The sequence below is a fragment of the Molothrus aeneus genome, chromosome 12 (assembly GCF_037042795.1).
Source record: "Molothrus aeneus isolate 106 chromosome 12, BPBGC_Maene_1.0, whole genome shotgun sequence".
Lineage (NCBI taxonomy): Eukaryota > Metazoa > Chordata > Aves > Passeriformes > Icteridae > Molothrus > Molothrus aeneus.
Genome location: NC_089657.1, coordinates 20,454,980 through 20,479,970, shown reverse-complemented (window position 1 = coordinate 20,479,970; position 24,991 = coordinate 20,454,980). Strand labels below are relative to the sequence as shown.

The 24,991-nt window shown below is 47.5% G+C and overlaps 1 protein-coding gene across 1 annotated transcript in view; it reads right to left on the bottom strand.

The window, feature by feature from the left end:
- Positions 1-148: 148 nt before the first annotated feature.
- FBLN2 (fibulin 2) overlaps positions 149-24,991 on the bottom strand; it is a 69,739-nt gene continuing 44,896 nt past the window's right edge. Inside the window, exons 5-16 of the mRNA XM_066558106.1 lie at positions 24,710-24,916; positions 22,654-22,770; positions 21,962-22,063; positions 15,032-15,166; positions 13,801-13,938; positions 13,370-13,513; positions 9,196-9,324; positions 7,844-7,969; positions 6,723-6,839; positions 5,625-5,753; positions 3,305-3,428; positions 149-1,057 (exon numbers count right to left, since the gene is read on the bottom strand). Coding sequence (XP_066414203.1) covers positions 700-1,057; positions 3,305-3,428; positions 5,625-5,753; positions 6,723-6,839; positions 7,844-7,969; positions 9,196-9,324; positions 13,370-13,513; positions 13,801-13,938; positions 15,032-15,166; positions 21,962-22,063; positions 22,654-22,770; positions 24,710-24,916 — 1,826 coding nt within the window. The 3' untranslated portion in view covers positions 149-699. The remainder of the gene's footprint in view (positions 1,058-3,304; positions 3,429-5,624; positions 5,754-6,722; positions 6,840-7,843; positions 7,970-9,195; positions 9,325-13,369; positions 13,514-13,800; positions 13,939-15,031; positions 15,167-21,961; positions 22,064-22,653; positions 22,771-24,709; positions 24,917-24,991) is intronic.

The window sequence follows — 24,991 nt, the reverse complement described above, 5'->3', positions numbered from 1 at the left end:
ACTTTCAAAGACAACTACTAAAAATGGCAATGTGAGCTTTTACCTTAAAGTGTAACATTCTGGCAAGGCCTTGGTCTTGCAAATATTCAGCACATGAGCATTCCTACTAAAGCAAGATTCATCCATAGGCTTTTTCACTGGTGGAGTTTCCTTTTATTTATATATATTTTAAGGCAACATATTATGAAAGTTGGAAGGAGGAAAATAACCTGGGAGCAGGAGGTGGGGTCCCCATCAGTGTCCATGGATGGCCTTGGACTCAGCACCTCAGCAGAGACACCCCAGTGAGGCCACTGGCCCAACCAAATCAGAACTTTGTCAGAAAGATAAATCATTCCATGTTTTTTTTCCCAGTACTCCCACATGAACACCTTCCCTCTCTAGTGCAATACCCTGCAGAAGTGACTACACCTAAAAATAATTGCTAAGAAAAGGTTCCAGCATTTATTACAAGGTCTGTACTGCCTTTCTAACCCTTCCTTTGTTTGCTGGCAGACGATGATGTACAGAATTGCATAGGAAAACAGAACATAAAAAGATAAAAATTAACTTAATTTACACAACCAATAAGAAAGTTTAAAGCAACGAAAGAAAAATAATATAAAGGCTAGATACATGAAATGCCAGTTCAACGGTATTAAGCTTTGGTAGAACAGTTAAAGAGCATAGCACCAATAAAATCCAACGTCAGCGCAGGCTTCAGTAGGCATGAGCTGTGATGAAAATGTAGATTTTGGCAAGAAAAGTGGTGTAGGTTCCCTGGCGCCAGAGTTTCATTTCCACATCCAGCAGGAAGTCTTTGGGCTCCTTGACCTGGCGCTGCAGGTAGACGATGCCGGTGTAGGCGTTGAGGCGGCGGGTGCTGAAGAAGCCCTCCTCATTGCCGCGGGTGATGGTGAGCGCGATGCTGTCCCCGGCGTAGGCGGGCGAGGGCCCGATGCGGAAGATGTGCGCGGGCACCACGATGTTGGTCTGGAAGTTGAGCTGGTAGTAGGTGATGCGCACCGGCGTGTTCTGGCACTCCAGGTAGTTGAAGCAGTTGATGCGCTCACACCTCCTGGGGAGAGAGGAGAGAGGCACCTTCAGCGGCCAGGGAACAGCAGGGAAAACATGAAAACCTGGGGGCATTGCCAAGGATCGGACTGACTGATGCCTTGATGTTGTGGTGTGATGTATTTGCCTGTCTCAGTCATCCCGGTTCTTTCCCCAGGTGTGCCAATCACCTCTCCCTTCCCCTCCTTTGGCCCCTGCTGAGTGCTGTCCATCAATCTTGGCATTCCAGCAAGGGCTTCGTGTGATTGGCAAAGTTCAAAAGATGCCTCTCAGCCCTGGGGACATTGGGCCATCCATCCAGGTGTCATTTGTCCCCTGACACTCCCCCCGTTACCTGGTTGGTGGGATCCCTACCCCTTCCCTGCCCCTCTCCCCGGGGTTAAAAGACACAGCAACCACAGCGGTTCTCTGTTCTGTTGGAGCAGCTGCTGCATTCAGAGGCCCATGTGCCAGGAATAAAGCTCTGGATCAAAACCCTCCAGCAGAACCCGACTCCTTTTCCTTCCCCTCGCCTTGAAGCCTCTCTGCCAGAGCTAAACCTGAGCTCCTGCAAGCCTGGACTTGTCCCAAGCACCAGCTGCAGCATCCAGCCAGCCAAAGGTGTCTCTGAGGTGAAGCCACCACACACCCAGCTTAGCCAAAGGTGTCTCTGAGGTGAAACCACCACACACCCAGCTTAGCCAAAGGTGTCTCTGAGGTGAAACCACCACACACCCAGCTTAGCCAAAGGTGTCTCTGAGGTGAAACCACCACACACCCAGCCAGCCAAAGGTGTCTCTGGGGTGAAACCACCACACATCCAGCTTAGCCAAAGGTGTCTCTGAGGTGAAACCACCACAGCTGCCACCTCTGGTCAAGCAGCAAGGGCCAGAGGAGCCCAGGCACGTTCCATCTGGCAATATTGGGATTTAATTTCAATACCTTAGGATTTCAGCTTTTATATTTTTCATGCATTTGTAATCCTGCAATTCTTTAGTGTATAACTCCAAACTCCATACAGAGTGTCAGCTGCAGCTTTCCCATTTTGGGCAGACACAACAATTCCTCTCTGGGCCTGGCAGTCAAGGACACCTCACTGCCTCAGGCCCCCAGAGATGGAAACAAAAGTGAGTTTGGGGGGAGCAAACTTGGGGTAAATGACTTCATTACCTGAAGCTGTAATTGGAAGATTAACCCCCAATATGCAAATGGACCAAACTTATAAAAAAAGTATAAAAACCTCTGACTACACATTTTGGGTGTAGCCCCCGGGGGGGGTTTTCTACCCTAAATGTACTTGAAGGCCCTTCAATAAATATAACAGCTTTTTATTCTCTTAATTTTGTCTGGCCTCTGTTTTTAGGTAGTCCCATCAGGACAAACGGCATTCCCAAACCTCAGTGTGTGATCAGCAGCTGCTTGTTCTGCCCTGCCAGTGCCCAGGACACCTCTGGGTGTGTAGCTGAGAGCAGCACAGCCCGAGGCACAGATCACAGCCTGGGGAGAGCGAGGGGAAGCTCCACAGGAACAGCCAGAGCCAGGCTGCACGGCACAGAGCCGGGACAGGGAGCCAGGGGCTCATCATCAGCAGGGCTGGGGCACTGCTCCAAGAAAATAACAATGAGACCCCTTGAAAAGGTACCTAAAACACTTTGGGAAACAAACTCCTCAACTGGCAAAGCTGCTCAGTTCTGTAAGGCAGGAAAAGTATGTTTTAAGCCATAAGCAACTAAATATGGGTTCCCAAAGCACTGGCAGCCACCGAGGCAGAAAATGGGCAGGGAGATTTTGGGGCTTCTGAGCCCCAGCTGCTGAGGAGCTGGGGATGTGCCATTCCCAGAATCCTGTGGCCTGGCAAGCTCAGTATCCTGCTCCCTTTCAGCACTCCCTGAGGAACTGCAATGTGAGTACTAAGCAGGGAGCCCCAAACCCACTGTCAAAGTGGAGCACTGAGCAGCCTGGCTGCTCCTGCTCTGATACAAACAGCACAGAAGATCATACTTTAAAACATAATTATAAACAGAGACATTTTAGAGCTGCAAGGAGAGCTGCAGGCTCTGGTTTCTGTTGTTCCAGCAGCTGGAGGGCAAACAGGGGCTCTAGGGCTTGAGAGAATGAAGGATAACCAGACACAAATTCTGCATAGGGAAGGTTTATGAGCTCCAGGTACCAAAGCAGCTTCTCAGAGCACCCACACCCACCCACAAACTAAGCACCACACAGCAGCAGAGGCACTGGGCTGGCTCTGGTGCTGCCCCAAGGCCATACTCACATGTCAGACACCTTCCTGTAGTTGGAAGGGCACTCGAAGGACAGGCAGCGGAAGCCGCCCTGGATGTTGTAGCAAGTCTCTGCAGCTGAACAGTTGTGGCTTCCTATTGCACACTCATCGATATCTAAGAAGAAACACAAGAAAAAGAGGTTCTAAGTTCAAAAGTAAGAATTAGTTCCTAGTATTTTTCAGGAATAAACAAGCCCCACCAGGATATAATTGAGCCATGCTAAAAGACAACAGGACCTTCTCACTGACTTTTTGAGACTGGAGAAAGCTGGGCTGTGCCAGAAGAATGCATCTGTGCATGAAGGTAGCTCTGGATTAAAGCAGAGCAACTAAAATAAATCTGGAGTTAAAGCAAGCAAAGGCAAAGTGGTCACTGCTGTCCTAGAGGATCCAGGAGATGTGGAACATGGGAACTCAGAACAACCCTTCAGAACAAGGCACAGAGTTTGGAAAACCTAAATACAAATATCCCCCCATAATGAGATGTAATTACAGAAGACATAATAAAGAGCACTTAAAAGCTCATAGACACCAAAGAATAATGTGGCTACCTAAATAACACATAGCCACAAGCCCAAGCCATGGGCCTGATAATGCTGAAAGCCAGATGCAGAGACAAGGATCCAGCCTGAGCAGGAAGCATTGGCAGAGCCCTGGCAGTCACACTGTGTACTCCCAAATGTCTAGACAATGCACAGAGGCTTTAAAATGAAATAAATTCCAACAGACAAGGCATGTGGACTGCGTAGGGCCCTGCAGCTCTGTCGATTCTCACAGAGCAAAGACTCTTAGAGGGAAATCACAGCCTTCCACTCCCTCCATTCCCCTGGGATGAGAACTGATCTCACATACTGAACCGGCTGGTTTAAAAGTCTTGCAAAGAAAAGTATACAATAGGAAATAGGAAGGAATCAAAGTCAAGTAAATCCCTTGCTGGTTCTCAGCAGTGCCCGTAGGTGAAAAGAAAATTTCTTCCATATTGCAATCATTGTCATGAAAGCACTCCCTGTACCACTTTGGCTGCGCTGCAAAACGCCACAGGCAGTTTCTGCAAAAAAGATCCATATGCTGAGCCACTACTCCATGAGATACAACTCATCTTTTGAAAATAGGCTACAAGGAACATTCCACCAGTAACTCTTCAGAACTGGTCAGATGATGAGCAACTGGAGCCAGATCTTTAGCTGGGAGGAACCAACATTATCTCCCTGCAGAGAGGAGCCAACAACAGAGCCAATACCAACCCAGCCTTCCTTTGACCACATTTTCAGACACACCTCAGTATCTGCCCAAACTTGTATCTACAGTCCTGCAGAGCTCCAAAAAGGGGATATATCCAGGGGAGCTGCAGTTTTCTAAAGGTGAACTTTATGTAAGAATTTAAGTGCATATGGATATTACCGCAATCATACTTAAAAACACATTTGAAAATATTTTAAAACATTTCTAAAGGATTTTAATTGTCATTTCATCTGCTTCACTGCTCCACAGTCAGGATTAAGTATGCTCATGCTGCTCAGGATTTACACAGAGAAAATTCACTGCCATTAGCACTCAGAATTCAAGCACAGGAGATACATAACCAAATTCTTCATTACATGAAGGGTTCCTGAAAGAGCCAGGGCAGGAAATGCCTGGCAGTTGGTGTAAGGACTGCAGGAATGTGCAGAGGACTAAAGGTAATCATATCCTCCATCAGGTTACACAGGCAGTGCATCGTTTGGAAAGGGGGGTTCAGCTCAGAACCACACAGCTGCACACCAGATGAAAACCACCCGACTCCCAGGAGACATCTCCACAATTCTGAGGAAAAGGGGTGTGTGAGGGGAGGGTACTTGTCATTTCACTAACATTTATTAATGCCAGCACGATTAAGCTTAGGTGACAGTGCTGGATGGCCAAGTTTCAATTACAGCACCAACATTTAATCTCCCAGTTTTCTGGAGGAGAAAACTGTAACTCATAAAACAGCCACAGATTTCTACATCTGGCACCTCTAATACCCCTGATCATTGAGTGCTGTTCCAAGGTGCACACACAGCTCGTGTGAGTCATCAAGTGCCTCAGTTTGAGGGATGAAGTGGGCTCCTGGGGAATTCATTGAAGCAATTAGCTCACACTGACACCTGAGTTGCCACAGCACTTTCTTCTAGCACAGGAAAACTGACTTTGCAGATACCAATATTTGGCAACTTTGTTGAAGACTCACTTTGGAACAGTGACTGATACAAAGCACGGAGGTTTGCCTGAGCAGCTGTAATGGCTGAGCTCAGTGCAAGGGGGTGAGTGGCCCACTGCTCAGGGCTGTTACCTCTGCAGGTCCTGCCGTTGGCTGCCATGGTGTAGCCCTGCTCAGGACAGGCGCACTGGTAGCTGCCGGGGACGTTGACGCAGCGGAAGGTGCAGAGGATGCCGGCGCTCTGGGCACACTCGTCAATGTCTGTGCAAAGAACACAGTCACAGCCCAGCACACAAAACAAACAAAACAAACCAAAAAACAAAACACAGATCTGCAAAGGCAGGCTGCAGGACACCAGGAAACTCTCACCTGACACATTTATAATATATTGCTAAACGTGAGCACAACCATGGAGGTCTGGCATTTCTTTGGTGCTTTCTGAAATGCTGAACACCAGCCTGCTCCCAGAAATACTGGCTGCAAGCAGTACACACTCATGGGAAGGAATAATGAGGGTGGGGCATGTCTGAGTTTGAAGCACTGTCTCTCTCTCTGGTGCCTCTGTAATTGAGAGAATCATAGAATCACAGACTGGTTTAGGCTGGAAGGGAGCTTAAAGCTCATTCCACCCCCTGCCATGGGCAGGGACACCTTCCACAAGACCAGGCTGGGCCTGGCTTTGAACGCTCTGGGGATGGGAAATCTCTCTGGTCAACCTGTGCCAGGGCCTCACTCCCCTTTCAGCAATGAATTTTTCACCAGGCTTCCCTGTGCTAGGAAGGGTGTTGGCTTCATCATTCCTTAAACAGAGACTCTCCAGCATGTCAGTGCTGGTAACTTCAGCTAAAGAGGTAAAACCCTTCCTCTCCATTCTGATCACTCTGCTCCTCATTCACTATGAGCAGCAGTCAGAGCAAACCTTCACTCAGCAGTGCACGTGTTCATTGATGCAATACAGGAATATCTTCCCACCTGATTTCTTCAGTCAGCTCTGGCCCCATGAAACCCTTACAACAACCTCCCTGGCTGTGCAGTCCCACAGCTGTGCTCCACCCACTGAACTGCACTGTGCAGTAGCTGAGTGACCTTTGGCAGCCTCTGTGGCAGCTGCTGTAGCTCACAACCATCCTCAGGCATCATCTGCAGCATCAGGGGCTGCTGAGGGTCAGAGAGTTCTTCCTGCTACAAGGAATAAACACACGCCCCTGACCTGGTGAGGCAGCACCTTACCTTTACAGGAATGCCCATCTTCAGCCAGCTGGAAGCCTTGCCTGCAGTAGCACTGGTAGGAACCATAAACATTGGCACACTCCTGGCTGCAGGGACTGTTATCACATTCATTCACATCTGCATCCAAAAACAAACACACAGAGATGGTCACAGTGCTTCAGAACAGTGTCTTCTACCCTTTCCTGCCCCTGAAAACCTTTACCTTCCAGTCACAGTGACTAAGAAAGGACTAATTTGTCCCTATTTTTTCTGCTCCCTAGGCAGAATGCCAAGAAGCTGGAGCATGTCTGTTGTACCTGAATTTCATTTCTCCATATGCCAATGGAAACACACACACATGCAGACATATGTTTCAGACTTCATAGGTTTCAGTTCACTAAAATATGTAATTGTTCCCTAAAAAAATCATGGAGAACTCAAAAATTTTCCATTCAATCCAAAGTCATTTTTTGTAAGTTTTGTCATTACCAAGTTTCATCTTTATCAAAATTTGAATGGTTTCCTGTTTTAACTTTGTTCTGTTCTCCTGTCATCTTAAAGGAAAGCAAAGAGTACATGGGGAAAGAAAGAAAGAAAAAGGAGAAACTTGCTGACACTCATCTGACAACTCCAGTGTTTGAGGAATGTTTGAAAGAGCTGGGACTGTTTAGCCTGGAGAAGAGGAGGCTTAGAGGTGACCTTATTGCTCTCTACACCTTCCTGAAGGGAGGCTGTAGTCAGGTGGGGTCAGTCTCTTCCATCAGGCAGCACTGACAGAACTGGAGGACACAGCCTCAAGCTACGTCAGGGAAGGTACAAGTTGGATATTAGGAAGAAAATTTTCACCAAAAGAATAAAGTACTGGAATGCTCTTCCCAGGGAGGTGGTAGAATCACCATGTCTGGATGTGTTTAGAAAACGACTGGACATGGCACTTGGTGTTATAGTCTAGCTGAGGTGTTAGGGCATGGGTTGGACTCGATGATCTTAGAGGTCTCTTCCAACCTCATTCTGTGATTCTGTGATTCTGTGACTGCAAATCTGAGCACACAAAGGTTACTGCCTTTATATTTCACCTCAAGGCCTCCTCCCAAGTCCCCCAGTTCCCCGAGCAGGTCGTTCCTCACGGAGGAGCGCGGTACCTTCGCAGTGCTTGCCGTCGTAGGAGAGGCGGAAGCCGGAGGAGCAGGAGCAGTGGTAGGAGCCGGGCGTGTTCTCACACGTGTGCTGGCACAGGCGCCCGGGGTAGTTCCAGCACTCGTTTATGTCTGCCAGCAACAAGGAAACCCACAATCAGCTGAGGGACACGAGCAAACGAGGTGCAGGAGGGTATTTATTAAAGTGTCAGAGATTGGTTTGCAGAGCGTGAAGTGCCGCAGCCTCGGGTTGTGTGAGGCTGTGTGACTCTGAGCTCTAATTGCTGCACAGGGGGGACCAAAGACAAAGTGCTGTGTCATGGCTCTTGGGAGGACAGTGATGGAACCTTCAGACAGACAAACTCCCAGAGCAGCAAGAGCATAACCCACAGGAAAGGACTCTGCACATGGCTTAAGTGACAACCTGCAGTTAAGGCAAGCCAAGGGCGCCTGGTCCCAAATCCCAGCTGGGAGGGACAGAGCCCTGGATGTGCTGCACAGCCCAGCTCTGGAGGTGATGCCACCCTCTTCTGAGGCACTGCACAGCACAACTCAGACTGCAGTGGTGCTGAGCATGGCACAACTCAGGCTGCAGTGGTGCTGAGCATGGCACAACTCATGCTGCAGTGGTGCTGAGCACTGCACACCTCAGACTGCAGTGGTGCTGAGCACTGCACAATCAGATTGCAGTGGTGCTGAGCATGACACACCTCAGGCTGCAGTGGTGCCAAGCACTGCACAATCAGGCTGCAGTGGTGCCGAGCACAGCACAATCAGGCTGCAGTGGTGCTGAGCATGACACACCTCGGACTGCAGTGGTGCTGAGCATGGCACACCTCAGGCTGCAGTGGTGCTGAGCATGGCACACCTCAGGCTGCAGTGGTGCTGAGCACTGCACACCTCAGGCTGCACTGCTGCTGAGCACGGCACAATCAGACTGCAGTGGTGCTGAGCACGGCACAATCAGGCTGCAGTGGTGCTGAGCACTGCACAACTCAGACTGCAGTGGTGCTGAGCATGGCACAACTCATGCTGCAGTGGTGCTGAGCACTGCACACCTCAGACTGCAGTGGTGCTGAGCACTGCACAATCAGACTGCAGTGGTGCTGAGCACGGCACAATCAGACTGCAGTGGTGCTGAGCACTGCACAATCAGACTGCAGTGGTGCTGAGCACGGCACAATCAGACTGCAGTGGTGCTGAGCACGGCACAATCAGACTGCAATGGTGCTGAGCGTGGCACAACTCATGCTGCAGTGGTGCTGAGCACGGCACAATCAGACTGCAGTGGTGCTGAGCAGTGCCGTGGGGCCCAGGCTCAGGCAGGGTGAGCTGCCAGCCCCCCCTGCCCCACGTACCGATGCAGCTGCGGCTGAAGGCGTCGTACTGATAGCCCATCCTGCAGTCACAGCGATAGCCCCCGGGCAGGTTGTGGCACAGCTGCCCCTCTCCACACCGGTGCACCCCAGTCTGGCACTCGTCCACATCTGCAGAGCCAGAGAGGGCATCAGCATCAGTACAGTTTGCTTAAAACCAGTGTTTATAAAGAGACACAAAAAGGTCCATTTAATGGCAGGGTTAGAAACTGGACAGGAGAAATACCACCAGCTCGTCCCTCCGTGCTCTTCTCAGAGGCAGTTGAGTCAAACCTGGGAAAAGCAGAGCCTTACCTTCAAAGTGAAAATGGTAACTGGACTTGCAATGGGGTTCTCCCAGTATATTCTGCATTTCAGTGTAAACACACTTTGATTCTGATCAAACCATGACATTTAAACCCCCCATTCTGATGTTCTGCTATTCCATGAGTCACACCAAGCCATTTAAAGCAAAACAAGAACCAGCAGAAATTCTGCTCATCCCTTCAATTAAAGCAATTGCTATTTTCATCTCCACCTGCCCTCTCAGTCTGCTCCTGCTGTCTACCTTTTGCTCTTTCCCAATGTTGATTTTTTTCTTTTCTCAATCAGCTCCCATTTTCATATTCCCCACGGCCTCTCATCCAAAATCCAATACCAACAAATTAGTTGCTTCTCCACTCACACACATCATTTCCAATCTCATTGAAACATCCTTGGAGGAAGATGAGAGTTTTCAATACAGGCTGATTTACAAGACTTGCAACATGACTAAATAGCTCATCAGCATCTAACAAATCCCTCTTACCATCTGTGACAAGAAGCATCAAAAAGTCTGATTAACCCTCAGAACTGTGTTTTTCTTCAAGTATTCCAAGCTTTGCCACTTCCTAAGCCAACATATCCTGATTTTTTCCTATTGTTCACATCTTCAACTACTTTTACAACCCAAATCCCTGTTCATGTAATTGTGGAACCCCGTCCAACTGGGACTCCTGCTCCAGACGCATTTGCAAAGGGCTTTGGCCACAAGCCAGGGCAGGCAGGGCACTGAGGGGAGGGGCACCTGACCAGGCCACAGTGGGAAGAGTGGGGTCATGGGAATTAGCAGTATGCTAACAGGACTATCCTGTATTTGGTCAAGTTTCCAGTTCTTGTTTCCAGTTGGCTCCATGCCTAGTTCATGTAAGGTCAGGTTCTGAGCTCACCTTTGTGATTGCACCTGTGTCCCTATACCTGTCTGCATTTGCCCTGCCCAGGGATCTTTGGAATCTTGCCTCTGTAACCTGCACCATGTTTTGTTATTTTGGTTATTACAGTTTGTATCTTCTGGGCTATTCCACTGTTCCCATTTCTCATTTATTAGTGGCTCCTCCCAGCCAAGCTCACAGTGAGCTTCTAAGCCCATCTGTAATAATCATCAGGATGCATCTCTAAGGCTGGAAATTCACCATACTGCCCTATCTGAATTCATAAATTTGAGCATTGAATCATTTCAGAGGACTCCTGGGCAGTTCTCCATCAAACAACAGCCTTGGAGAGGCTGCACCCACACAGTCCCTGCTGGCACCGGGGTCAGGGATGGCAGGGAGTGCCCTCACCGTGCAGGAACTCCTGACAGGAACTGAGATTCCTGCTGGAACACTGAGTTACCAGTTTTCTTTTAATCAGAGGTAGCAGCAAAAACAGGGAAGTCTCTAATGCAGATAATTTGTAAAGTAGCAGCTTTATTTGTAATGAATTCATGTCTGCAACCAGTTTGCTAGTTTGTCCAAAATTCTGCATTCCATTACATTCAGACTTTAATTAGTTCTAGGGCATTACACCATCAGAACTGTGCCATATTTCACACTTACAGCAGTTTTCAGCTAAATCTAAGAGGCAGGTTTTAATAACTCATTTGCTAAATCAGAAAATCTGAGCATTTTAAAGACAGATGAATTCTCTAAACAGAGGAGATGACCCTACAAGTGTCGTTCTGCTGAAGAAACACGTGCAGATGATGTTTTTACTACTGTGAAATGAATAAATCTGATTCAGGGATCTAATTAGCTATTGTAATGCCTCACAGACACTAGTCTTTATCACAGAGAGAGGAAATTAGGACCATATGCTTTTCTTCTTTCTTCTCTGTGCTCTCTGCCTACTTAAAAAAAAAGCCATTCAAAAAATACCAAACAACACAGACCAGCAGTAGGGACAGAGTGCACACAGCAAAGACAGAGAAATCACTAATTAACATCAATTATGTTTTCCCAAAATCAAGCTAGAGAAGCCTCCTTATGGCTGCTCCTGAAGAGCCTTGAGAGTGCTGTAAAGCAGAGACTGAAGGCCATCAGGAATCACAATGCATTGTGTTATCTCACTGTGCTCTAGAGCAGAGATGCTGGACGATTAATGGCAATTTCCTCCTCTCTCCTCGATTTACACACGGTAACTTTTTTTTTTTAGGAACAGCTGGGGAGAAAAGCTGGATTCTTTCTGTCCCATCATTTATAAATTTAGGAACATAACTTCCCCCAGCTACTGCAGAATCATAGAATCATTAAGGATGGAAAGGGCCTCCAAGATCACCAAGTCCAGCTGTTGATCCAGCACCACCATGTTCATCACTAAGCCATGTCCCCAGGTGCCACACCCACGTGGGTTTTGGCCATGTCCAGGGATGGGGACTGCACCCTTGCCCTCATTTACGGAGCATGCAGGGCAAAGGCTGCTGGCCCTGCAGCCAGGACAGCTGTGCTGCTCAGGGCTGACTGCTGCCCTGTGGAGAAATGGCATTCAGGGAGACTCTGGCGTGGTGGTCACCCTAAAAACAACCTTGGGTAACCACACGCCAGGTGGTGCAACCATACCCAGCCCAGGTGGCCTGGCTGACAAAGGACTGATCAAAAGCAGCTGCAGAACTGAGAGGTTCTGAGTATCTGCACAGAACTGAGAGGAACAGCACTTTTGGAGCTTCTAAGAACTGAAATATCCCAGGCTGTAACATGACAGCAAAGAACACTGCACTGCTTTGCCCTGCACTTACAAAACACAGTATTTGGAAGCTTTCTCAATTTCCTCAGTTGCACACATAACCTGTTCCTTCCAAATCTGCTACTTCCAAATCTTCTCCACCTTTCCACTGGCCACGCATGGTCTGGATAGTCCAGGGGGCAAATGAGGGGAGGTAGAGGATAATGAAGAGCAAAAAGGTGAATGCAGAAATATCTGTGGAAATGGGGTCTAGCTGTACCACTGGTGTGCACTACAAGCTGCTAACCATGGCCAAATTAATGGCTCTCAACACAGTTCCCACCCACCTGCAGCACTACAAAGCACATTTTGTTAATCTGCCATCCTTCCTTTATTCCAGGGGAAGGTAGGTAAAAATCACTGGGATATCACCACTAAGCAAACTGCTGCTTTGTCATTTCCTTTTTTCTTTTCCCCCACTGTCATGTCAGGATTTCCTATCTTATGTAACCTGGAACATGGGGAATCGGAGAACATCCAGCCAGCCTTGCCTTGGGCACCAGGGACTGAGCTTCCCAGCCCTTGGTGCTTCATGTTCTCATTTACAAACAAATGCTAACAAGCACTGAAATCTGCTATTCTGAGTCAGTAACTCCCTAAATACACTGGAACAAACACAAATCAGGATCAAGCTGCATGCCAGCCTATATGAATATTTCATATACTCATTCTCCTCAGAACTTTTTTCACACACTGAGAATTTATCCTAAACACCCTCACAAGTGGATGTAATGGGGAACACCATGCACAGAACATCCCTACAAAGAAAATCCATGTGGTGCTAGTCTTGTGAGCCTCCAAAACCAGCATGCCTTGTTTACTGCAGATCACTTCACTTCCAGGGAGGTACTACAAAAACCACCTAGGCATTGTGGTCTTGACTGACAGGATGAATTTAAAAAGTATTAAAACACACTCTCTCCAGAGTGGAAGTCAGTGAAATCTGCAGCCAAAACCAGTTGCTGAGCGTACCAAGAGAAACTCTATGGAGCAATGAGACATCAGGATCCTGCAGCACAAACAAATCCCAGAGCTGCAGGGACAGCAAATTCCCACTCCTCAAACACACTTAGGAATCTGGAAATAACTGCAAATATCTCTTTGGAAATGAAATAGATGTTTCCCCTGGGAGACCCCCCCAGCCCCAGGCTGGCCTCACCGACGCAGCGCGTGCCCTCCTCGTTGGAGTGGTACCCTCGGCTGCAGCTCAGCATGTTCCTCTGGCACGTGTAGGACCCCACGGTGTTGATGCAGTTGAATCCTGGCTTACAGGGCTCAGGGAGAGACGTGCACTCATTGATATCTGGTGGAGAACATGAACAGAGCAGTGAGAGATGCTGTGTAACCCTTCTGGTCTGCTTTCTTCCAACTGTCACTTCTTTTTCTTCACTTCAGTTTCTCGTGCTACAAAGATATGGCTGATGAAGGTCTGCTGTGGGGATAGCTCCAAATTCAACATGCAAGCATGGGCAGCAGCATTAAGCTCACAGCAGGGTTTACAGAAAACTCCAGCTCCAAGGGGTCAGTGCACAGGTCCCAAGAGGCCCAGGAGCTGCAGCACAGGGCACAGACCCTGCTGCTCACACTCACCCACACAGTTGCCCTCGGGGTCCTGCAGGAAGCCATCCATGCAGCGCTGCTTTGACTCACAGTAGAAGGAGCCCTCTGTGTTCTGACAAACAAAGTTCACCTTGCAGCTGTGAGTTCCTCTCTTGCACTCATCGATATCTGTTCAGCACACAAAACACCACACTGGGGTGAGCTCAGCTCTACACTTCAGTGGCCTTCATGGCCAGCTAACCTCCAGAAAGGAAATTAGGAGGCATTATTTCAACAGACACGTGTTACCAATGGGAAATCTGAGGGTTAAGTGTGTGTGCTGTTGGACATCACTTCAGGATTTGTCAGGTCCTGCAGCAAATTTGATTCAGGTCCCTACTGCCTCATTCACAGCATCTCTTGCAACCCACAAATACCAAAATATCTGCAGTTTTTTACAGGCTACTGTAAAACAGTTTGTAAATATAATAATCCTCTATAATCTATTTTCAAGACTAGAAAGTAAATTAGATTAGTAATAAATGTTAGAAATGCTCTAGAATCAGCCAACAGAACAAGGCATTCACAAAACAGCCTCTTCAAGTAAACCAAGCTTTATTTATGACAGCTGTTTATAAAGGGAGAGTTCTGGTAATTTCTATTTTATGGCTTTATGTTCTACATCAAAAGCTAAGCTCTTTCCTTAGGCATCTCTTACTGCAGCTGTCAGGAAACTGTAAAACGTGTAAGTGTAAATAACAGTGAGTTTTGCCCTGAAGGCAGGGCACGTGTGTCCCTTACACACTCCTGTGCTGCTGTGAGCACTGATGTTCCCTTCTTTGTTAGTCACCTACAGGGACAGGGGGGATGAAGAATAACTTCTTAACCCATTCCAAATGGTTACATGTAAATAAATGATGACAAGGATTCTGAACACAGAAAGGATGGGGCTGTCAGCCCCATGTTCCATTCAGGCTGGGAATTTTTGCTGGAATCATCAGCAAACAGCATCAGCTGAGCCAGGTAGAGGAGCTAAGGGGGATTCCTCCTTTAGGGAGATGTCAAATCCTAATTCAGAAGGTTTTATCCATGTTCTAAGTAATTTACAGTTATCCCTGGAAACCATTTCAAATGAGTGAATGTGCAGGAAGAGCCTGTAAAGCCCAACACCTCCATGATGAGCAGCCTTTTTTAGCTGCAGCGCTGGTATCACAGAGCAGCAAGACCAGAATGCTCTGCAATCCTTTCCCTCTCCGTGTGAGAGCTGAGGACCTTCCCTTACCCACACACTCGCCGTCCTTCAGCTCGTGGCCGGGCTGGCAGCTCAGCTCCTGCAGGCAGCGGAAGGAGCCCATGGTGTTGACACAGTGCTCTCTCCTCTGGCAGGTGTGTCTCTCTGTCACACACTCGTTGATGTCTGTGAGGAAGAGGGAACAAATCAGTGCCAGAGGGTGCCAAGGGATCTCCCTCTTCCTGCTCTTCTGGAGGGAGCAGAAAGCTCAGATGAAGGACACTCAATACAGGCTTTGTTACAGGGCTCTGATGATGGAAGATGCTTTTAGTCCAGGCTCTTTAGTTAGCACAGAGTGACTGAAGAGACACAAATTTCCTCCTCCTCCCCTCTTCCCAAATGCCATGGGGATGGTGCAGGCACTGGGGACGGGGATGGACAGAACTGAGGAAAGGCAGGGTGGGCAGAGGATTGATGACCAGCTGGTGGTGAAGGGATGGGAACTCCTGGACAAGGGAATGAGAAAGGGATTATGGCCCTTGCTTCTCTCCAGACTTCCACAGCCCAGGCCACTGAGCAGCCCTGCTGCCTTAGGCCAGGCTGCCAGGGGCTGCTGGGGGAGCACAGCCCAGGGATGGGAGCTGAGGCTGCCTGCTGAGCTGGGTCATGTTGACACCTATTCCCTAAGGAATACAGCACTGGGACTGGATATGCAGGAACTCATGGAGAGGAACTCTGATAGCTCAATCAAGTCTGGAAATTTGTATTTAGAGCTTTAAAGAGATTTGATTTCAGCAAGTGGAGTAGTGAAAAAGTTCTTTTTAAGAAATCACTTGAACACAAGATTGCAGAGCATGGGACAGGGAAGGAATATGAAACACCTTTAAAATTATATGTTTTGATAGGCTTGGATGAAATAATCTAAAATTCAGGTTTTGCTTATGTTAATAATGAAAGCTAGAACAGCATGATGAGCAAATACTTAGAAGCAACAAAAAGGGGCAGAGACTGGGAAGAGAAATTTTCTTGCCAACCTCCACAAAACCTCACACATTCCCAGTTCTATATAAAGCTAAGAATTGCTAGAGCTAACAAAAGCCAAATGTGACCAGCACCATTACCAGTCCTCTGGCTGCTCTGTGCATGAAGCTGTTTTCATACTACACAATAAAGCAAGTATTGTTTAAATCAGATTTTCATTTTGGCTGGTAGAACAAATTTTCATTCTCAGATAAGTACATCAATATATGACTTCTCCTGTGGAGCATGAAAACAGGAAAAGCCATTTGAGAAGATTTTTGTATTTAAAAATGTGTCAGCTGGTTTTCTAGCAAAGAAATGAGGAGAAGCACCAAAACCCTTCAGTTCCTGGTGGGTTTGGATAACTGATGATGTGCAATGAGTTTTCCAAGACCTGCATTAACTTGTTTACATTCCACTTCTCACTTATTCCTATTTTCCTTTTTTTTTTTGTTTTTCTCATTGTTTGCCATTGCCACTCTCCACATGCTCTGTGCTTGCTTTCCAAAGCACCTGGTTAATCCACAGCAAGGTCCTGCCCATCACCTGGATCTCTTTCCACCTGTCCCACATGAAGTCTGAGCTCCTGCACTGAGGGGCAGGTCCTTGCCTGCCCCAAAGTTCCTGCAGGGTTATGTCCCCCTGATGCCTGTGTAGTTTCCCACTTTCTATTAATTGGTATTATCACAATGGAGTAGAGTAAGAGTAATTTCAGAAGTGATCTTGTGGGGGTAGCAAACCCCCCCCCACATGCTGGGAGATGAATGTGACGTGCTGTGGTAGATCCCTCTTACCTACTTAGTTCTTTAAAAATTTTGATTTTTTTAGAAATTTATTTTAGAGGAAACCAGCAATGGATGGCCACTTAATAGCACCCAAAGCACTGCAAAACTTTCTGCTGGCTGTACCACAGATCTGAGATTATCTGCTCTTGCAAACCACAAAAAGGCTCTCACATAAACAAACTGACAGCATCACACTGCAGCTCATGAGCTTGAGTCAGTCCAGCACCATGTCAAAAGAGAAAGTATGTTTGTGACATATGAACCAAAGAGGGTAGGAGGCATTCCATGTGATCAGCAGGTGGATATTGAGTAACAGGCATAAAAAAAAAAAGTTGTGATTTAACAGAGAGAAAAAAAATCTAATATGATTTCATGTTTTGTCTATGTTTTTGATTCAATTTTCAAACCTTTGAGTGCTTGAAAAAATATGCAGAACTAGCTGGAACATATCTGAGGAAATTAAAATGATGGAAACTGGCAGATTACAAAGCAGTGTTCTCATTTTCAATGGAAGTTTTGTGCACATGAGACACTGACAAGTCCTACAGCCTGACTGTGAGCTGGGCTGAGCTGCAAGGCTTAAACCCTGAGCCATGGCCAAGCAAAGTTCAGCTCTGCCTGTTCAGAGTCAGGGCAGGAGCCCCTGGCTGTGCCATCAGGCCAGCTGCCAGCCCACCACAGTCCCCTGGCCAGTTTAGCACGCAAACATGCCTGGTTTTGTTAATTTTTCTAAACAAATTCCTAAATTTGCCATAGAATCCAGAGTGCCCGTGACCTGTCTCCCTCCAGTCCTGGAGCCAACTCCACAAGTCAGTAAGATGCTTGACAGAGCACTAGGAATAACAGGAGTTATGTTTTCAGTCTCAAACACAGCTAATTCCAACACTGGACCAGCTGTGGGATTCATCTAACCCAATTAAGGCTCCGAGGGAGGGTAAGATGATGTTTTCTTTAAAAAATAGGGAAAAGAGGAAAAATAACTCAGTACTATACTGAAAACAAGTCACACGGTTAATTTTTGAGGAATCTACTCAGTCTCTGTGTGTGGCAGCAACATTCCTCACTTTATGTCAGCAAAACCCAGAATGAAATGCAATCATATAATAACTCTTTTTTTCCACAGAACTGTTGCTGAAAACAGCAACACACACATGATCCCTGAGCACATCTGTTGCACCTAAGAGCTGGCATTTCTGCCATCAACATTTTACCTACTGCTATTTATTTCAATATGCACTTTGACATCAAAACCTCATTTTGATGCACTTTCTATTAAAAAAGTGAAATTCAGACTTTTCTTGTGCTGCATCTGCAGTTTCTCATTATTTTTTCCTCTTCAAATCACCTCAGCTCTGTTGGCTTTATGGGACACATCTGTGCAATGCAGGCACTTTGTTATTTTGCAACCACCCACCCTGTGGGTCCAGGAATAAAGAGACCATGTCCTGCTCCCTGTCAGGAGGGAACTGAGGTGGGAGTAGCAAAGGCAGGAGCAGAGCTGTCACCCAGTGCAGTGGGTGGTGGGAATGACTTTGCCTCAAAGTCACCAGGAAAGCAACACCCAGCCTGGCTCTTATCTCTGAAGAACACAGAGCTTCTAGCCCAAAGGCATTTCAGTGTCTGCTCCCAAGGACACACAGAGGCCTGTGTGAGAGCTGTTTAAACAGCTGGGGACTCCTCTCTGTGCATGGCTGGCTTCTGGGAAATCCTGGCTGTCTGCTCCTGAATGCACCTGGAGTTATAATTCCCCACCTCTGACTAAAGGGAACTCCACAGATCAAAGATTACCAGCTGCTTTGTGGCTCTGCAAAGATTGTTCCTCCCGTCCCTAAAACATGCACAGAGTAACATCCTTAAACCAACAAGAATTTGCAAACTAATTACCTAAGGTTTTCTCCTGGTGTTTGAGACAGTTCAAGGTGGAGAGCAAGCTGTTAGGCTGGAAAAGGATACCCTAGGAGAACAAGGCAGTGAGCAAAACACAAACCACAGTGTATGCCTGTGGCTTTCCCCTTCGACTACAAAAGTAGGAAAAAATGTTAAACATGGCAAATGTTCTGGTGGCACCACACACAGAGCAGAGCTGGATGGGAGCAGGCAGCACACACAAAAAGGGAAGGTTTTTAGGTTATTTAAAAGGATACCTGTAAAAACTGCCCTGCATTAGAGGAACACAGAAGTTTGGTGTTCAGTAAGGGAGAAGAGCTTCACAAATGAGAGTTGTGTCTTTGCTTTCATGAGTAGTGCCTGAGGTTTATCTGGTATCAGCCATAATCAAACTGTTCCAATGTCATGGGGCAGAGGGAGAACGTGAGACAAAGGAAGCACCTGGCACAGCAGCTCCTGCCAAGGCTGCAGACACAGGCACTGGTTTAGTCTCAGAACACTCCTGGGAGAGGTGAAAAAGGACAGATCCATCCTTCCTGCACCATCCAGGGAAAACATCAGGGGGTTCAGTGGCAGGAGTCGGGAGCAGAGCTCGAGGAGGGGCCGTTCCTGGAGCTGCCAGGCTCCTGAGCAGGAGTGTGGGGCCTGCTGCAGGCTCTGGGCACACCCTGGGCACCTCCAGCACCAGCTTCAGCTCAGGCTGAGCTGTCTCATAAAGGCCTCTTTCCTTACAGTGCTGCTCTCTCAGCCATTTCACTGGAACCAAATAATTTCATTAGTTTCCCATTCTTACCAGTGCTTCTGATTTCAAAATAAATAGTAATAACAACTAAAAAATAAAAATCCAGTGTCAACAATTTAAGGAACACCCAAAAGGCGGTAAATCACAGTTCTTCTCTGGATTCTGACACTGCAGAAGTTTTCCTCCTCATGCCCAAATGCCACAGGGTGCTTATTAACCAGATGGGATCACAGAGCTTTAAAGACAGGAACAAAACCAAAGCTGTGGTGGTCAGAAAAACAGTGTTATACATGTAGGGAGGAGGACAGGGGTGGAAGAGAGCTCTGCATTCACACAGGACATTACAGCCATGAGCACTGATGCTTTCATGGATGACTGGAGGTCTCCAGGTGCTCCATTTTTCCAGGCAACGCTCCTGCTGCCTCCTAACCCAGCCTCTAGAAAAATACCCAAAAAAGAAACTATTTCACATAAACTGAGGTCCTGGCTGCTGGAAGGAAACTAAATCCTCATAAATACACTTGTAAAAATTGATTGGTTTCTTCCATGAATTCAAACAGCAGGGATGATCCAGCAGAATTGTGATGCATCTTTGACTTTTACACAAAGAAATTTATGCCAGAATCAACAAAGGACTCATGAATTTTAAAATGCCCTCCTTTTGGAATGGATCTTGTCGAGTGCCTGGACTCACACGGATTCTTGAGCTGTATTTCTGAAGTTCTGTTGTTTGGTGGTGCCTAGAACTTGGCAGTACTGAACTGTGCAGAGAGATCAGCTGCTCTGACCCCTGAGCTCAGTCTGCAGCCAGCAGAGCTGCTGTGCTCCCCACCCTGCGGGCTCGGGGCTCCTGCTCAAGGGTACCTGCACCCTGAGATGGCTGGGAAACACCAAACAGCACACAACTCATGAGGTGAAGGGCTGAGCAAATGGTGCATGTGTGATGTGTGTTTGTGCTGAGTGGCTCTGAGATGTCAGATGCAGGGATGGTGGGGAGGTGTTGCAGAGCATGGAGAGCTGTGATGCTGAGGGAGGGCGTGTACCTCTCGTCTTACCAACACATTTCCTATGCCTGTTGAGAATAAAGCCCTCTGCACACATCCCACTGTGGCTGACACAGGAGAATGATCCCAGTGTGTTCTCACATAACTGTCCGCTGGAACAAGCCTGAGCACCTGTGAGGCACTCATCCAAATCTACAGCAGCACGGGGCAGCCAAAAGGGAAAAACAGAACTCCATTAGAACAGTCCTGAAATGAAACAACATTTCTTTCACGCCGGGGATGCCGAGATGAAGTGTGCTGGAGCTCCCACATCAGCACCAGGCTGCAATACATGCAGTGTTACACTGAAAATAGGGCTGGAATAAACCCTTGGAGATCATTCAGTCCTTGCTCACACTCCTGTACTTTTGCCATTCCAGAAAGAAATGTCCTTAAAAACAGGCAGGCATTCACACAGAGACAGAGCACACTCCTTGAAAGAAACCTGTTACAGTGCACCACCCTCACCATCAGATCCTGACTTCAACAGAGATTATAAACGTCCCTTGCCAATGTTTAAACTCACTGCTTCCACTGACAAATACAAATTTTTTCATTTCCTGTAGGAAAACGATTGCCTTGAAATGCCCCTTTTGATGCTGACATTAATTAATCAAATTAGCTTCCACCACACTTGGGTAAGCAGCGCACTGTGAATGTTTCATCTGGTGATATTAAAATCCCATTTTCTTCACAGACTGTCTGGAATTTTATGAAAATGATTTGTTATTCAATAAGATCTAAGATTAAGAGTGATGTGGATCATTTGTGCGCAATTCTGAGCATTGGGAGCTCCTGCTTGTATTTCACTGTTATTGCTCCCTTACTTAGAGATTTATAATTAAGGTATGTCACAGGACATGGCTTCTGATCCCCAAGCCCTCCCTGGGCAAACACATCCCTTGTGACTACTCAAGAATGTCCATTTTAAATGTCTGTAATGTGAATGGTGAGAACGCAGCTTTGGAATTCACTGCTCATCTCTGGGCAGGCCAGAGCTCCAGCAGCAAATGAACACCTGGAGCTGGCCCAGCTCCCATGGCATGTCCTGCCTCAGCTGTGAAGCCTCCCTGAGTTCAGGTTTCCAAGGCAAGAGGAGCTAAAAGCAAACAGAGCAGATGCCAGGGCAGAGCTGTGCCCTGAGGGTGCCCAGGACAGCAAAGGTGTCCTGCTCGCTGCTCCTGCTCCCAGCCAGAGTGCTGAGCGTCCACAGCTGTGCACACAGAGCCTGGGGAGGAACCTCAGTGGGAAGAGAAACCCGAAGGGCTGTAAAAAAGCCTGCAACGTCAGAGGAGAAAAGCACCAGCCCAGGTCTGCCTCCACCTCGCTGGGTAACAGCCACGCTGTGCTTCAGGAGGTATCTGTGAGGCAGAACTGGGAATCCTTCTGCCAAATGGTCTCTCTGGTGGCACTGCAATTCCCAACTCTGAAAATGAGGAACAGCCAGGGCTGTGAGGTACACAAACATTTAACCATGGCTCTGTGGGGAGCCCAAAGCACTCACCTTCACAGGAAACCCCATCAGCCATGAGCGTGTAGCCAGCCATGCAGGAGCACACAGCATCTCCATCCACGATGTTGCATAGGTGCTTGCAGGGGCCATTATCTGCACAACACAAAATTGCACAGTGCATCAGGACCCCCAGCACAGATCAGCTGCAATTCCACACTGCCAGGCCAGCCAGGCACAATCCCAGCTCAGGCAAGGGCAACCAGCCTGGAACCAACCTGTCCAGGCAGCCCTGAGCACTGCTCACACCCTGCTGCTGCACACAGACACAGCTGGTCCCTCCTGCCTGCACTGCTCACACCCATCCCTGCACAGCTCACACCCATCCCTGCACTGCTCACACCCATCCCTGCACTGCTCACATCCCTGCACTGCTCACACCCCTGTACTGCTCACACCCATCCCTGCACTGCTCACACCCATCCCTGCACTGCTCACACCCATCCCTGCACTGCTCACACCCCCTGCACTGCTGCACTGCCCACCCCAGCCTGAGGAGCAGTGGGGAACAACCCTGGAAGCAGAGAGCAGCCTCACATTTCTCCCTCGGGTTCCCCCTGACAATTTCTCAGCCTTGTGCCACAGCAACAGATTAAAGCTGTGCACTGAAATCAGACCTGAGGAGGGATGAGAGAAGTTTTATTCTGTCTCTAAACATTCCTCTGCAACTGACACCTCCAACGAACCTTTGCACTTGTCCTGCTCTTCCTGCAAGGACACCACGAGGATGGGCTGGGAGGGAGAAGCTACTGGAGGGATGGTGGCTTCAGCTTCCAGCCTGGTCATCTGTCCTCTGTCAGGATCTGCAAGGCAAGGGAGGATCAGGGACAGCACCATCCCCACCAGACACCCCACAGCAAGGGGTGAATCCCTTTCATCCCACTCCATCATGGTTTGGAGAAGGAAACAAATATCATGGACACAGATCAGAGAGGCTGGCTGACAATAACTTCTGTAAAGTACTGCAATATCTGAATAAACTACAAAGCACTATTTTCATTTTTAAAACATTTGCTGTATTTTAAATACACTGCCTGTCTTTCATTTGGAATTTGATGGAAAAAAACCCAAGCTTTGACCTTATCCTGTCCATCCTATTTCAACACAGACAAACAACAAACATATTTACAAGCACAGGGTACTTTGGAATGACTTTTGTACAGCCAAGTGGAAAACATGACAGCTGCTGTCTGCCACTAATATTTTCAACAGACAGTAATGTAAAAGGTATCAGGAAAAAAGAGCTCTGTTACATCAATAAGAGTATCAGTATCATCAAAATAGAAGCCTAAATCCATAGGGCTAAATTGTCCCTTAAGAGGGATGTGTCCTGTCCCCACTGAGTTCAAGGGTCACCTGGAGCAAAGTGTGATCCCCAAAACAGTGACAACCTTAAATGACTAAGGGTGACTGCAGTGCAGGTTTGGGGTGTGGGAAGAGTGATTTCCTTAAACAAATGAAGTCAGCACGGACACATAAAAGGCTGTGGAACAGAGACAAACAAAATTCACCTGCTTGGGGCACAGCCTGAATGATTTCCCCAGGAATGCCCAAGATGGGCACAGACACACAGGGACAAGGAGAACTGAAAGGTCACTGTGCCATGTATGGTTCAGCCAAGCAAAGCCACTGAGGCTGCCAGTCCCCTCCCTGACCCTCCCTCAGCCTGGCACAGCAAAGGCAGCACCAGCCCTCCCTGCCCTGGCCCCTGCCATGCATCTCTGGGGTCCCACGGCTGTGCCCTGCCCCTGTCACAATCCCATTCCCCAGGTGAGCTCTGCAAACCCCTCTGCAGCCCTGGGCACAGCCCTGCACATCTGCAGGAACATGACTTCCCAGATCACAAGGTGTTTCACCCAGAACCTCAGCAGAGGCACTGCTGGGAGAAGAACCGCAAAGCAAAACCATAAATACACTCCAGGTGAGCAATGAGGCCAAATTCTGCAGTGCTAAAATAAGAACTTTCTTTGCCTCTTTTGGATTAGGTTCCTTTCCCAGAATTTTAATATAAGCAGAGCAGACAGCTGCCACAGGAACAGTCAAATGCATTCCTGAGGTAACTCCACATTGAGAAGGATGACATACAGAATGCTCTTTGTTTGGCTTGGGCAGAGGATTTAGAAGCCTAAGGAGCTCTGTCATTGCATGGAAACACTGCTTTTGCTTGTTAAATAACAGAAAGCACTTGTAACTAATATGAGGTTTCAATTTTCTGGGTTATCTGACTTGAAATTGTGCCATTGGAGAACTCCACACATCAAAACAACTACAACACAAGTGACTTTCTTTTCCAGACTTCCATCACACTAGACAAATTTGGAGTTTGTTATCACTGAAGGATGTTAATGATTTTAGATTAAAATCAAAGCTCAGGAAGCAATGCTGTCTGTCTGAACTGAGTTAAGTTTATCTAAACTTATCTAAAGAAAACCTAATTGTGACATATAAAATTAATCTGAGAACAGGTATTTCTTAAAAAATCTTTACAAATCCCCTTCTGAAAAGTGCAAACACTCTTGTTTTGAACATATGAAACACCATCCTTATCCCATACCACCAAACACAAAAATAAGGTGTAACTGAGTGTCCTAAATTACCATTTTTCTTTATATTTTACAATTTCTACAGAACACATCCATGCATCAACACCGATTAAAAAAGAGAAACTGTAGAGAAACTAAAGAAAAGCTTGGCTGATGAGTGCAGGTATAAAGATACTGCCCTTCATGTCTCTTTTCTCACCTGGAGAGCAGCTGGTGCCATCCTCCTGCAGGGTGAACTCTGGGAAACACGAGCACTTGTAGGAGCCCACGGTGTTGATGCACAGGTGCTGGCACAGCTCCCCCCCATAGAGCAGACACTCATCCAGGTCATCTCCTGGCAGGTTATTGGACAGCTCAGCCTCACTGCTGATGGACAACGCTTCGTGGTGATCCTCCCTCTCTGAAACTACAGCAGAACATGTCTGACAGCTGTTCTGGCCTTGGCACTGCACACAACAGGGTGGGTGGGCACAAAATGCCA